The following is a 13,992-nucleotide window of genomic DNA, read 5'->3' as shown; positions in this document are numbered from 1 at the left end:
ACTCCTCTACAAAAAGGTCAATCTCTGGGGGGATCCTTTCCCTATTGTTGTCAGACACTTACAATAACAATCTGAGCCTGTCACTTCTTGTGGATGTATATTGGCAGTGTGCAACCACACAGGGGGATTACATTGCAGCCCGTTTTTGCGGGCAGCACTCTCGTTCAATACTGGACCAATTTCAAGAACTGTTGTCACCATTAGTCACTTAGACACAAAAACATGTGAAAACTGGGTCCATAAATAGATCACATTTGACTGGAATTTCACCCTTTTTGTCCAGGACATTGAAATGTTCCAGGACACAACTGACTGGGAGACACAGGCCAGCACGCTTCGACAGTTATAGATGTGAGGTTATCGAAAGCAAAATGAAGTGATTATAACATCATACTCTTACTTTCTCTAGCTAAAAGCACATTTACTCATCATGCTACTTATATTTTCCCATCAGTGACACTTTACAAGGTAATATATGTTCACTGTCTCCACACTATTAATAAAGAATTTGGGTAACATCAGAAGTCCAAATCACTTCAGGGCTGTCAATGAAAAAAGCACCGCCTGCATGAGGAACAGGAGTCACAAAACCAGTTTCTATTGTATTGGTTTTCCGTCTTATGGAGGTAATTTGCAAAAATACGTATTCAAATGTTTCAAACCAATGTGTTGTTTTTTTTTTTTTTTTCAAGACTTCAAACATTTTTTGCCAATTTTGACAGCCCTAAATCACTTTCAAGCCAGTCAATTGAATATATGAACTCCTACTTTTTGGTTTGCTGGTGTAGGAGTAGCATTATTTTCTCTAACTTGGTTGAAAGTTCACGTTCTCTTAGTGGTAACTTAACATGACATTCAGTTTGGCTCCAACTTATTGGAAGTCATCGTCTCTGCCATGACTCACTGTGTGTTTATCCATCTGTGTGCTCTGTTGCTAAGCAAATGACACAAAATTATTTCAGACTGACCTGTTGTGCATTTCCCTTATTTCTTATGCCCTGTCATAAAGGCGTGCATTGTGTAGTCTGATATGGCATTTCATTGAATTTAGGTCACTGAGCTTTGCAGAATGATTTCTTGGAAACCCTGGCACTGGACCTCCATGTAGAAACCTCTGCATCAGGTCATTAAATTGGACGGGGGTATTAATCTTGACAGGAACGTGTTATATGAAGAAACCTTTCTGTGTCTTCTTTAACAAAAAGTTTTGAATTGAAACCAAAAAGGAGTCAAAACTCTATCGACATTCCTCTGATTCACATAAGCCTCCACCTGTTTTGACAGAGCCTATTGATCACAGGAGTGGACATACCACTAAAATAAATTGCACTAAAATGGCCTGGAAAGTGAGGCAGTTCCTTGTGCAGTGAGAGATTGCTTGGAAATTTACATGGCAGAAATGTCAATATTACCCCATCAATCTCCAGGCAGAGGGCACGTCAAAACTCAACACCCACAATGTGCCAACAGTGTTTTGTCTGCAAAACCAGCTGACAGAAAGGTGAGCAGCTGAGCCCTGTCCACTGGCAGAGAATGTACCCAAAGCAGAAGAATATTGATTGTGCATATGGTAATATATGATTAAGCCAACATGTTCATTCAAATACATCAGACACTGCCATTTAAAATGTGCTTCTCAACAAAATCCTTATGCTAGCTCATGCATTTTAAATCCAGCTGGCCCGAGAGGGACTGAAATCTCTGAGACGGAGTACTAATTTACTGACCTCTAAAAGTCAGAGGTAAACAACATCAAAATAAGAGGCGTACATTTCTGACATCTCTTTCGGGACCCATTTTGGATCTATGCTACAGCCGTGTTCTGTTGGAGCAGAGGACAATTAATGTAAAGATGAATGTAGTAATATAGCAAATAATAAATCCTTTGTTCAGGACAGATAAGTAACCCCCCCTCACCACTTGCAAACTTGTTCCTTTACAGTCTTGTGGTTGACATTATGACAGCCACAGAAGCAGAGGGGAAACTTACATTACAGAGCTGCTGACAATGGCTGCAGACAATGCCTCGGAGGCTTTCAACATACAGTAGATTGATGAAACATGAGGAAGTGTCATCATCTTTCATACCACTTAAGCAATACTCCCAACGTTCATACCCGTGAGATAAGTAAAATAAAATGCAAAGCTTTAGACTGAAAGTCAGAATCACAATGAGTCGAGGACCAAACAGTTCAAAAACAATCATCTGTCAAAGGTTTGTTATTTGTGTGTCCCTCAGAAACATGTACGCATTTCAGCACAGAGTCATGAGAGCCTCCAGGATTGTCATCTGGAGCAGGTTAAGACTTGAGCGTCTTGCTCAGGGAGTTTCCTCAGACTACCTCTGTTTCTTTTCCAGCAATGTGAGATATTTCATTGTGTTACTCACTACTATATTAGGCTGACAGTGTGCAATGCTTTAACCCGTGCATATGTGAGGTCAACATACAAAACATCCAGTAGCCCTGCATGCTATTTTATTACCAGTAGTCACTCTCACTATCATTCTACGTTATCTGCTGCTGCACTGAACAGTCTCTACTGTAAATACTGCGATCCTCTTCATGGACACTCCTTCTCAATCTTGCTCAAGCGCAATATTTTATGCCATTTGCTGTCCTTGCTGGTCTCATAAAAACGTTCATCCATGTGCAATCTGTCTGTCAGAAATATTTGATTTAGATACTGAAAGTAGTATCTTCAACCACATGCTTCTTATTGTGCATAAGAGTTGTGTGCAGACAATTTCTCTGACATACAATATTTCACTGCTTTATTTCTATACTTCTCTGCTGATGTAAACAATTTTTCCCCCTTCTGGGAACAATAAATCTTATCTTATCCTGTCTCTACAGACATACAGTACACATAGCTAAATTAATGACATTCAAGATCAAATAAGGAGAAGATCTGCTCAATTCTATGCAAAATATTCAGGAAAAAGCACAGGATGTGCTTCTGGTGAACCCATTACTGGCCTGTATTGAGGAAACCACCTATTTCAATGACATGTGTAACCATGTTATAGGCACGGTTCATGAAAAGCAGCAACGATGCATACAAAAGAGACCAATTAAATTAGAGCAGGGGTTATGCATTATAACTTCCAACAGCCTATGTTCAGTGTAGATGTGCAGGCTAGCTGCCCAGAATGAATGACATAACACAGACTTTCATTTCAGTGTTTACCTTGATAATGCTGCTCCTGCGTGGTATTTCAGATTTGCCATCCAATCCCACAGAGGTGTTGGCGGTTTCCACCCCGGCTTGGCTGCCAGGTGCGACGACGGAGCCAGAACCGACCATATTTTCTGATATCCCACAATCTCCATTCAAGACCGACACTTCGCAATGCGTCTTGCCAGCTGCTTCGTCGCTGGGCACGGCCGTATCCCCAAGATTCAATGGAGGCAGGCTGCCGTCCTCCCCAAACTCCGCCATAGGCACTTCGAGCACGCACACACTCACACAAGCTGGCAAGCTGATGGGTAGCAAAGCCTTATGTTTCAGCTTTACTCCTATTTCCTGCCTGGCCTATTGCCTCGCTGTAACATTTGCACGCAATTCTGCCGTATCATCTCTCCAGGCACATATGTGTCAGCTTCCTACAGACACAGGGGCTTGCTCCGTGCATTGTGCTCTGCAAAGAGAAACCACGGTGATTAGCATAATTAGGCAACATGAGATTAGTAACAGCATTCACGTTAATAGTAGCAGCTATTCAGCGTTGTTCAGCCATATGAAGAAAGCATGAAGCCGACGCGTTCAGTGCATTTGGTTTGCGCTGAAAGCGGATGTTAACTTACAATCAGTGAAGGATGACAGCGTAAGTGCAGCGTGATAAAACGCATTTGTGCTTCCTTTTGAGTACGGGCTTTGTTATATTTTCCAACAAGTTCGCCGTTTTTAGCATATTTCCAGCGTTTTCACACAGACCACCCCGCTGTGTTGCATTTCACTGTAACGTTAGTGATAACCCACCCTCCTCGGCTCAGCAGTGGTCGGCGACGTTAAGTTAAATAACATTAAAAGCATATAAAGTTATCAGTTCAGTCCACTCGTCCACGAAACTCGTGGTTATCTTTATGTAACGCGCGGTAGCTTTTCATGTACTTGCCTTGAGAAGTGCCTTGTTTCTCCATGGGAAGGAAGGTCCTCCTGTAAGTTGTTGCTGTAACTGAGCAGCCTGACTACCGTTTGCTGTCTGCGCTGCGCCGAGCTAGTTAGCTAGCTAGCTAACCTAACTCGCTAGCTAGCTGGGTGAAGTTAAGTCTCCACCGCGGACTCAAAAGTCCAGACAGAACAACCCGCGCTGTCAGACTGCTCAGCAAACAAAGGAGGGTCTTCTCCCCGCTGTCAGCCACTCTCCACAGTCGGTATTTATTCCGTTTAAAGTCTTTAAAAAGCGAAAGCCGTGATTTGCCGTCAGCCGCGTTCACTTCTTGACAAACCGCCGCTCAGTGAAGTCGTTTCCAAAGAAACAAACTTGTGTACGTCTCGTGAGCGCGCGACATGCACAACAGGCTCTGCTGTCAATCAAAGCAAATTACTTCTCCACCAACAGGCAAGAAACGCCCCTTTTTTTTACTTCTCTGCAGAGCCAACGAGCCTGCACGCCACAGAGGTTCACAAAGGTGCTCAAAGGCATGTGTCATTTGTGCAAATCACTTTAGTCACTCAGTAGTCATCTGTAGATTGGGGGGGGGGGGGCAGTACCACAGCATTTCCTGTTTGAGCTACTTTGATGCCCATCCCCAAAATATATAAAACTGGTCAAGAAAACACAGACAGCACAGGACACAAAAGTCAATAAGAACAGAATACTCATGAAATTACACACAAAACGAAACACATAGGTAAACATGTAAATTCACAGCTCATGAAACAACATAAAAGTCAACAAGAAAATACATACAGAATAATGTAAGAGAGAGTCTGTTTTCGTTTTAGTTTTGTGTAGTTGGAAATACCTCTGAAAACGTTCCACAAATAGCTCAGAAAGATGACAGATTAATATTAAAAGAGGCCAACTGCTCAGAGACTTTCTCATGCGGTAAGTCCAGGAAGCTTAAGGTGCTCTTGCAGATGAGAAAAGAAGATTTCCCAGCAACGCATGAATTTTTACTAAAAGCCTTCTTTGGGTTAAAACGCCAACCTCATATATTAGGTTCATAGTAGTTTTAATCCAGCAGGTCTGTTTAAATAAAGGCATTTTCTCTCTATTCTTCCTGTTCTGTTGTAGTACACCTGTACAACATATTCTTTTCTATACTGTTGATGTTGTTGCTGTTGTTATGCAGAAGCTATGTGGCTTCTCTCAAGGACAGCCATTATCTTCCAGAAAGGTTCACATGAGAAATGTTGTTGTTGTGCGCACAGAGGCGATGGACTGATCGTAACGGTGAGGTAAAAGCCTTCACTGAATAACAGCCTGTTGTGTTTCTGTGTGTGAAAATAAACCCACACAGTAACCTATGTGACCAGGCAGAATCCTCGCAAATCATCTTGGAGATGATGAAGAGCTTTGAAACGTTAGTCACACATGGCAGAACATATACCTCACATGGAGCTCATACAGCCTCACACTAAAGCCTCCTGCATAAGAGACCCAGACAGTGAGTGATGAGGCGTGACATTGTTCTACATGACTTGTTGCATTTTATTCATAGGCCACTGATTCAGTTGAAGGCACAGAAACTTCATCGTGTGGGCAACCAAAGTTGTACAACAGGGCCATCTGCTGGCTTACAAGGGTTATTGATTTTTATTCATTGTGTAATGCAGATTTCCATATTACTGTCTGTCAGTCTTCTTCTGACAATACACAGTCAGTAAAAGTTCATTTTTTTACCCACATTTCAATATCAGGGCAGTTGTTTCCTTTTTTTTTCCTACTTGTGATTTCTCGTTGCCAGTTACATATGTCTCCTGGTTGTGGAATTATTATTATTATTATTTATATTTAGAGGGCAGAAGAGACTAAATTATGTAATTATTCTCGAGAAAAAGGCCGTAAAAAGTATGATTTCTGCTGAGGAAACATATTTGGTTCCTGTCCTGTTCGCTATCATGCAACTACTCAGATTTACTGTGGCGGGCCCAGACCCTGATCTTGGCTTAGCCCAGGTTTTGTGACACAGTGGCATAGCTGCTCATTTTTTGAAAAGTGATATTTAAAGAAATACAAATTACACTGCAGTAAAAGTTCAAGCTGATGAAGAGACCACTGCTGTGATGATATTGACCCTATTTGCCTTCATGCATCATTGTTCATTACAGTATATCAGGATGTATGAAGAAAAATGTGTGTTATGTTCCCAGATACTGTAGCAGGTATCACAAAGTCTCTAATGATGTATCTGTTTTATTATTGTCAAGCTGCACAAAGCTGGAAGATTAAGTAGTCATGCAAATTTAAGCTGACACTGAAGGAAAGATTAAGAGTTTAGAAGTACATTATCATCTTACGTTTGGTCTTGCTTAAAATAACATTAAAGACGTGGTATTCTGGTGTGTGTGTGTGTGTGTGTGTGTGTGTGTGTGTGTGTGTGTGTGTGTGTGTGTGTGTGTGTGTGTGTGTGTGTGTGTGTGTTGTATACGTGCCCATGTTTTCCTCATGTTGCGAGGACATAAATCTGCACTTGTGGGGACAAAATGCAGGGCCCCATAATGTGAATTATTTCATTTTAGCATGGGGACCTGGGTGTAGGTTGAGGCTCTGCTTTGTCCACTTTGACCTGTCTTTGTGTAAAATATTGATTATTGCCCCTTTAACACGTTGATGGCCATTCAAAGGAGCAATCTGTAACATTTACACACTGAAGCAAGGGTGGACATGAGGTGGTTCATCTGGTGTTGTCATTTTCTTAAGTGACCCTGTAAGAAGGCAGCAACACTGTCAGTCACAGTCAGGTGTGATCTGACAAACCCGGTCAGCATGTCTTCATGTCAGAGTATGCTTTCCAAGCCTACAAAAATGCTCTGTTTTCAGCTTTTCTCTCCATACTTCCCCTGCACAGATGGATATAACAATGACACATAACATTATCGATTCAAACTTTTATGTTGAACATGCAGATGACGCTTGAAATTTGGTATTAATACTGGATATGTACACACATGTGTAAAGTGCGACCTCTCCATTCAAATGGAGTCCTTAAAAATCACGTCTATTTGTTTACTGTAAACGTAATAAAACAATCTAATGGACACCGGACACCTCATTCATGTTATACAGAGAGCAGAATGAGCTTAAATTGCACAGTAAAGGATTTAGATGTTTAACTCTTATCAGTCAGAACACATTGTATGACTCTAGGTAGAATTAATATTTTGGATTTATATTGTCTTTTTCTCGAGTGGATGAACAGTAAAACTGGGTTTCTTGCTTGTGCTGACACATTTCTGCAAGTCGTAATGCTCTAGGGATTCTGCTTCGAGATTAATAATTTAAAATACTCCCAAAACATGCCTTTAACTTTACATAATCAACACTACACCAGATTTTTCCTTGTGTCATGGGTACATTATTACAAGCTCACAGGACATACATCTCAGTTACAGTAGCTTGCTTCACAAAACCAATAAAGATGTAAATCATCTCAACAGTTCCATTTGCATCTTATCTTTAGGCTATTTGAATGATTTTATTGGTGCAGTTGCATGAAGCAGGACATCAGCCATACACCAGCTTACTGCATCCAAACAAGGTTGGACAGTTGATGAAGTGGTTTATATCAGGACAGGCTGCAGTGGGAAACAGACAAATCAAAGAAGGGGTTAACTCGTCCTTGTTTCCACCTCAGTCCACAATATTCCCTGTAACATGCATCTTGTTTGCCCTATGAAGAACCCACAGTGTGCATTTGTCATAATATCTGTGACTTACTGCAGAGTTTATCTTCACACCTCTCGGGGCAGGAAGCACACTGGAGTCCAGCCCAATAAGGTCGCCATGCCCTGAAGTTTCCTGAAATCAGACAGTTAGCAAACTCTGATTAAATATAGACACAGTTTCATAAGTAGTGTTTTTCCACCTCTGTTGAGCTCTCCCAGAAATCACCTGTAAAACAAAGTCATGGGCTCTATGAGTATGGAGGGAGGAGCTGATCCACACCACCTGACAGCGCAAACAGAGCCATTGTCAGTGCACTTTAATTTGATAGCTAAATGCATTGATTGTGCAAACAGTGTCATGTGATTAAATTCAACTGTGTAGGTGTACTCGTAGTGGACGTGAGCAAACTGATCAAAAACTGACCATTAGACATAAACATATCTTCCTAAAAGCACCGTAATGGTTATGGTGGGAAAATAACTGCTCTTTGAAAACTGCCATTTTGCGATCTGCCCATATTTCTTTGAAAGGACGTGAATCCTTTGATGAAAGTGGAACTGGTCACATTCAATTTGAACATACAATTCACCATAAAATTAATATTTAGGAACACAAAGGGATCTTTGTTCACACAGCTACAGAGAGCTACAATACACTTTGAGAAAGCATTGGGAAGTTTCAAGGATTTATTAGTCTAGTGAATCTAGTGGACTTGGAATAAAACTGCAGTAAATTATTATTTTCATTTCAAATACCACCTTTTAAGTTGACATTTCAAACTTGTCGGTGAACAGTTTCCTATTTACTCACCCATCAGATACAGAGCAATACAGGCATTCATTGGGAATCATGTGTCTGGTCAGCTGATAAATCCATTATTCGTCCTTCTTTTAGCCCTGTCAGTGGTCTTCACTCACTCCTGAGAGAAAAGTCTGGCTCGTAAGCTGCTAAATGCTCTGCTTTGCTATAAGATCAGTGAGTGTGAACCAAAACAGTGAATCCTCAGGCTGTAAAACACAAAAACAATGAGATGAAAGACACTAAAATGCATAAATCTCTGTAGGTTCGTCAATCACAAGCAACAGTTTACACATACTATATATAAGAAACATAAACTTAAGAATATAACAAAGCAGCAACATCACTGTGTTACTTGTTATCACTTTGTTTTTCTTAAAGAAAGCAAACACATTATTTTTGTAGCAGCAGGTAAAAGTTACCTGTCTGCTGGGACCAATAGATTGTCCATTGGTGGTGCCATTGGGATACAGGTGGTGGTGACTTTGGAGTAAGGTGAGGATGATCAGAAGAGATTCTCACCTTATTCATATCCTGCTCATCGGTGTGAAACCCGTAGCAGCGCTGATTAATGGGTGTCTGCAAATACACAGTTTTATTTTCATGTCCCAGTAGATTAAGTTATTAAGATAAAACAGGGTTCATTAAAGGGCCTGTTGACGATAATCTCTGTAACGATAACATATCCCACTCCCTGTAATTTGTTATTTAAAGAAGGTATTAAGACTGGAGATAAGATAATGTTCACTGTGACTCTGACCATCAATCACAAGGTCAGTTCACAGGGAACCTATACACCGACTTACCCGTGAGGTGTTATTTAAGCTCCTGGCATGTTACGGGCAAAAAGGTGAACAAAAGAAGGAGAGAGGGATAAAAGAAGAAGAAATTTACCATCGAGCATGTGGGTGCTGGGTGCTCCATGAGCCAGAATACATCTGTCAGCCCAGGCTGAGCGCTGACTGCTGCCTCCTCATCGCAGCTCTGCAAAAGAAAAAAATGACCCATTTCCTCACAAGATATTGGTTTGGAAATCATTTGTGATTTGACAGGCTGACATCATTTTTCAAAATAAGTTCCACTTTAACCCTTAAAATAAGAAAAGGTTGGGACTGAAGCAGCCTTTGAGAGCACATTTCACCTGCTCTTCCTCCAAAACCGAAACTGAATTCTAGTATAAACATGAGATTCTTCTTTTGGCCTTTGTGCTGGAAGCTTACACCTCCAGACAGCCAGCTCTCACATGGAGCTCATACAGCCACAAAAAATCTTCTTTATTCTCCTGTTGACTGACAGATTTTCAGCTGTGTACAATGGATTTGTAGTGACTGGACTCCCTACAAACTGAAAAGATGAGAAGATTTCGATGTCACCTTTAATAAACATAAAAATGACATTTTGGAGTGGTGATATTTATCTACAACAGACCATACAGCAGTCAAAACGTTCATGTTTCAGCATCTAGGTCATGGTTTTGACCTGCTTTAACTACGAGGGGAAGTTTGCTGCATCAGAACAATAAGGCCGAGTGAGATTTTAAACATCAAACTATACAGCCCTGAATTGGAAAAGCTGCTTATGACTGTTATGACTTGCAGGTGCTGTGCAGGCTTCACCCACATTATTATTTTTTATCTGCCCACAGGCGAGGGAAAACAAATGCTGAGAATTATGAGCAAATATTACCTGAGCCTCTTTTATTGTGCGAGCAGAAAGCGGGACTGACCATTATCAGCATGTCAGGAGCGGAAGGCTGAACCGCCATCCTGAAGGCATCACGCAGGTCGACAAGCTCAGCCTGAACCGCCGTGTTTTCTGTGCAAGACACATAACATACGCACACACTTAAAACCAATAAGCAAGCAACAGATTAAAGACATAATGAAGAGCGATATTTACTCTGATGGCTTAATATCCACCATAATACCCACAAAACATATCCTGGTTTAATTGGTCTGAAATGGCTCGGCATAACAAAAGAACATGCAAAGAGGATTGTGCCAAATCCCATTACTTTACTGGGAGACTCAGAGACGACGCTGGAAAATAAAATTTCCCTGTTAGTTAAAACTGATTGATGCGGTCGTGCCAACCTCGCTGTGGACACACCATGGCATGCAGAGAAGAATAAATGAGAGGAAATGTAAGTGAAGTGCTCATCAGGGGAGTGAAAAATAGTCAAATCCGTAATGTTTTTACTTGTTGTTAAATACGCTCCATTAAAAGCAAAGCTGGGTATTGAAACTTTTATTTAACTTGGATAAGATTTTACTTCGCTTGAAGCTTAATTAACAGTACAAAAATAGTATCTAGAGCAAAAATACTAATTGTAAATCAAGGTTATTTCACACTGTTACATTCGCTATATTGCTGCTAAACATACCGCCGGCTGCTTTAAAGTAGGCCTAGGCAATATAATGCATATTCAATTTGGAAAAATGGGAGTTTTCATGACATTGTGGCTATAAAATTCTGATGTTGTCTGAATTAACGCTACAAAACCTTCATGAGTTCATGTGCACCCTGAAAATGTACGAATTTCAGCTGAAAATGTCATTTGGTTTAATGTCTCCATAGTGCAGACCAGTGTGATTAAATCAATAATGAATACCCGAAAGGTCATTTTCCATACCATAGAATATAAAATGATATTAGAAAATCTTTTGCAGTTACTTAATTTTTTTTCTCATATTTGCCAGACCTGGATTAGACTTAGTTTTAGTTTTACCAGCTCATCATTTATTTTGCATGTAAAACCTTTTTCTGCAGCATTAGTGCTTAAAATCCTGTGAGCATACTTTCCAACCAATGAAAAACACTTGTAACACATAATGTACTGCTTGAATCCCAATATTCAAAATGTGTTACGCCTCTACTCACCACAACACAAACAGAACTGGTTTGATTTGTTTTGAACTGAACTGATTTTTCTGCTTTGCATTTATATCCAGATACACACATACATATATATGGTGGAGTGCTGAATAAATCTTTACATAAATCTATCCATATAATCAAAAGACATAAAAAACATATGTAGTAAGATCTGAACTTTGAGGCGAACCTGTTCCTGAGGTGAGCTGACACTTTCATCTCCCTCCTTTTACATTCCCAGCTCGATGGCTCACTTAAATCTAGCACATTGCCCTCCGGCTGCCAGTGATGCAGCAGTATCCAAGACTTTACACACAAAAACAAGTCTATCACTCCACATGGAAGAGAGCAACTGGCAGAGAGCAAGCAAGGAATTATGGAGCCCAAAGGTGTAGTGGCTTATTGATGTGTTGGCAAAAGTTTACACAGCACAGAATCCAGAGGAGCGTGAGTATTTGGTGCATTACAAAACAGATCCGTGTGGTCCTGAAACAGCTCAAGTAGACTGAAGACACACCCACTGCTGGCTTTGGCCACATGCCAGAAGGTGTGCAGACCTTTCTCCTTTGTGCCTTGCCTTGATATACTGTTTATTTTCTGTCTTTTTATTTGTTTGTGGGATTTGTATCATGGTGTATGTAAATGATCTGTGTGTCTGGCTGTTGTAAATGCAAACGCAGAAATATGCAGAGATCATCTTTGAAATGGCAGCACAATGAAATATGAGAAAACCTCTGACAACCGTGATTCCACAAAAGTTGGGACGCTGCGTGAAGCATAAATAAAATAGAATTGCTGTTCCCTTTTGACATAAACTCAACTCATCAGCTTCTTTGATTTTTGTAAATATCTGCTTATTCTGGGGCTGCACGGTGGCGCAGCAGGTAGTGCGCATGCCTCACAGCAAGAAGGTCGCCAGTTCGATTCCCGGGTCGGGCCTTTCTGTGTGAAGTTTGCATGTTCTTCCCGTGCATGTGTGGGTTCTCTCCGGGTACTCCGGCTTCCTCCCACAGACCAAAAACATGCTCATTAGGTTAATTGGTGACTCTAAATTGCCCTTAGGTGTGAGTGTGAGCTTGAACGGTTGTTTGTGTATATATGTTGCCCTGTGATCAACTGGCGACCGGTCCAGGGTGTACCCCGCCTCTCGCCTGCCGACAGCCGGGATAGGCTCCAGCCTCTAGAAAATGGATGGATGGATCTGCTTATTCTGAATTTGAGCATGTTTCAAACAGGTTGGGACAGGAGCAGCTAAAGACTGGGAAAGATGTGGAACGTTCCAAAAACACCTGTTTGGATCATTCCACAGGTAAACAGGTTGATTGGTACCAGGTGAGAGTGTCATGATTGGGTATGAAAGGGGCATCCTGGAAAGGCTCAGTCGTTCACGAGCGAGGATGGAGCGAGGGTCACCTCTTTGTGAACGCATGATTGTTTGACTGTTAATGTTTAATGTTTATTTATTAATGTTTTACACAGTGCCCCAACTTTTTTGGAATTGGAAGTTGTTTAAAGGGACTTATTTAAAAAAAATATAATTGATTTCACAAAATGGATCATGTGAATGAGAAAATATTCAACAAAACTTACAAAATTAATTTAATTTTGTGTTGTTTTCTGGTGCTAAACTGAAAAAAATAGGTTATGACAACTATTGTAGTCATTCCTGGTAGATGGTCACATTCATTAATTCACTGTGACTAATTAAAACCCAGACAACACCAAAAGGGGCAAAGAGCTCACCTCACAGGCCTCGCTGTCCGATTGTCAGTTATCACTGGGAAACAGATCAACGAGTGCTGAAGACGTTGAAACAGACGGACACACAGATGATCGATAAGGGAATGAGACTAATCCTGTGGAGGATGACAGTACAGAGCAACTACTATTAACAGTCAATCTAAATTCTTGTCAATATTATCTAAATATCTGACTTTATTGTACTCATTTTCCCCATTAGCCTACCTGTAATATTTCATGCAGTACAGTATGTGCAGCTAATATTTAATCTTAATCCTTGATTTGTGTGTTAATATTTCCAGGAAGCATGAAGAGCGATATCGTAGTTTTTCTGTTAAATGAAGACATGACATGGGTTGCTGTCAGTGTCAGAAACTCGAACAGAATTTTTTCTTTGGAGCGACCTTCCTCTTCCTGAACATAACACATTCCTCTCTGTTGATTTCTGTGAGTCTTTATGCACAATAAGCATTATGGTGCTATCGCCTGCTAGCTGAATGCGTCATTGTGTCATTTGTTATGCAGAACAAAGGGTAGTTGGAGTCAGACAGTCTCAGCAGTTGAGTTTTGTTTTCTCAAATTCTTTGAAAACCATTTTTTCTGTTATTTTCACCAATTGACAATTTTCACTGAAAGTACACTTGCTTTAACGCTCCTGTGGTAAAAACCTTGCATGACTTTCCATTTGTGCAGTTTTTGTCTTGAGTCTGTGCTTTTCACCTTCTGTTCCAGTGAAATTGTTC

General features: G+C 40.7%; 1 protein-coding gene across 1 annotated transcript in view; it reads right to left on the bottom strand.

Moving 5' to 3' along the window:
- Positions 1 to 3,640, bottom strand: part of LOC139333676 (inactive phospholipase C-like protein 2) — a 34,244-nt gene extending 30,604 nt beyond the window's left edge. Inside the window, exon 1 of the mRNA XM_070966275.1 lies at positions 3,190 to 3,640. Within this exon, the coding sequence (XP_070822376.1) occupies positions 3,190 to 3,441 (252 nt within the window). The 5' untranslated portion in view covers positions 3,442 to 3,640. The remainder of the gene's footprint in view (positions 1 to 3,189) is intronic.
- Between the last annotated feature and the right edge of the window lie 10,352 nt (positions 3,641 to 13,992).

This window comes from Chaetodon trifascialis, chromosome 7 (genome assembly GCF_039877785.1).
Source record: "Chaetodon trifascialis isolate fChaTrf1 chromosome 7, fChaTrf1.hap1, whole genome shotgun sequence".
In the NCBI taxonomy this organism is placed as follows: domain Eukaryota; kingdom Metazoa; phylum Chordata; class Actinopteri; order Chaetodontiformes; family Chaetodontidae; genus Chaetodon; species Chaetodon trifascialis.
This window is presented reverse-complemented; position numbering and strand designations above follow the sequence as displayed.